This window comes from Chinchilla lanigera, unplaced genomic scaffold (genome assembly GCF_000276665.1).
Source record: "Chinchilla lanigera isolate Chin_1 unplaced genomic scaffold, ChiLan1.0 scaffold00008, whole genome shotgun sequence".
Classification (NCBI taxonomy): Eukaryota; Metazoa; Chordata; class Mammalia; order Rodentia; family Chinchillidae; genus Chinchilla; species Chinchilla lanigera.
The window spans coordinates 10,975,859-10,976,270 of record NW_004955409.1 but is presented as its reverse complement, the minus strand read 5'-3'; the positions used below and the strand labels follow the sequence as shown (position 1 = coordinate 10,976,270).

At 72.6% G+C, this 412-nt stretch overlaps 1 protein-coding gene across 1 annotated transcript in view; it reads right to left on the bottom strand.

The window, feature by feature from the left end:
* Nid2 (nidogen 2 (osteonidogen)) overlaps positions 1-157 on the bottom strand; it is a 58,587-nt gene extending 58,430 nt beyond the window's left edge. Inside the window, exon 1 of the mRNA XM_005377155.2 lies at positions 49-157. Coding sequence (XP_005377212.1) covers positions 49-157 — 109 coding nt within the window. The remainder of the gene's footprint in view (positions 1-48) is intronic.
* Between the last annotated feature and the right edge of the window lie 255 nt (positions 158-412).

Below are 412 nucleotides of genomic sequence, written 5' to 3'. Positions count from 1 at the left end.
GGGCTGCCCCACCACCGCGCGCCCGGGCCAGCCCCACCGGCCTCGAACCTGGGTCCCCGCGGGCCCGCCCCGCGCGCCGATTGGCTGCCGCCCTCGGCCAGGGACCAATCGCGAACTCTGAGAAAGTTGCGCTGCGCCCGCCACATCTGGTTCTCATTACGTTTTCTAAGCCGCTGCCCCGCTGCTCCCTGCGCTCGTCCTGCGCTCCCTGAGAGCTCCCGGGGTCCCCTGTCGAGGGTGCCCCGGGGTCCCCGCCTCCGGGACCAAACGGCCGGCGAGGACCCAGGGCGCGACATGCGCGCCAGGCAGGCAGAGCGCGGGCGTGTGGTGGGGTGCAGCGAGAGGTTTACGTCCTGCCATGGGGTGCCGGACACCCCTTGACCCTGAGGCCACGCCCTGGGAAAGAGGAGCA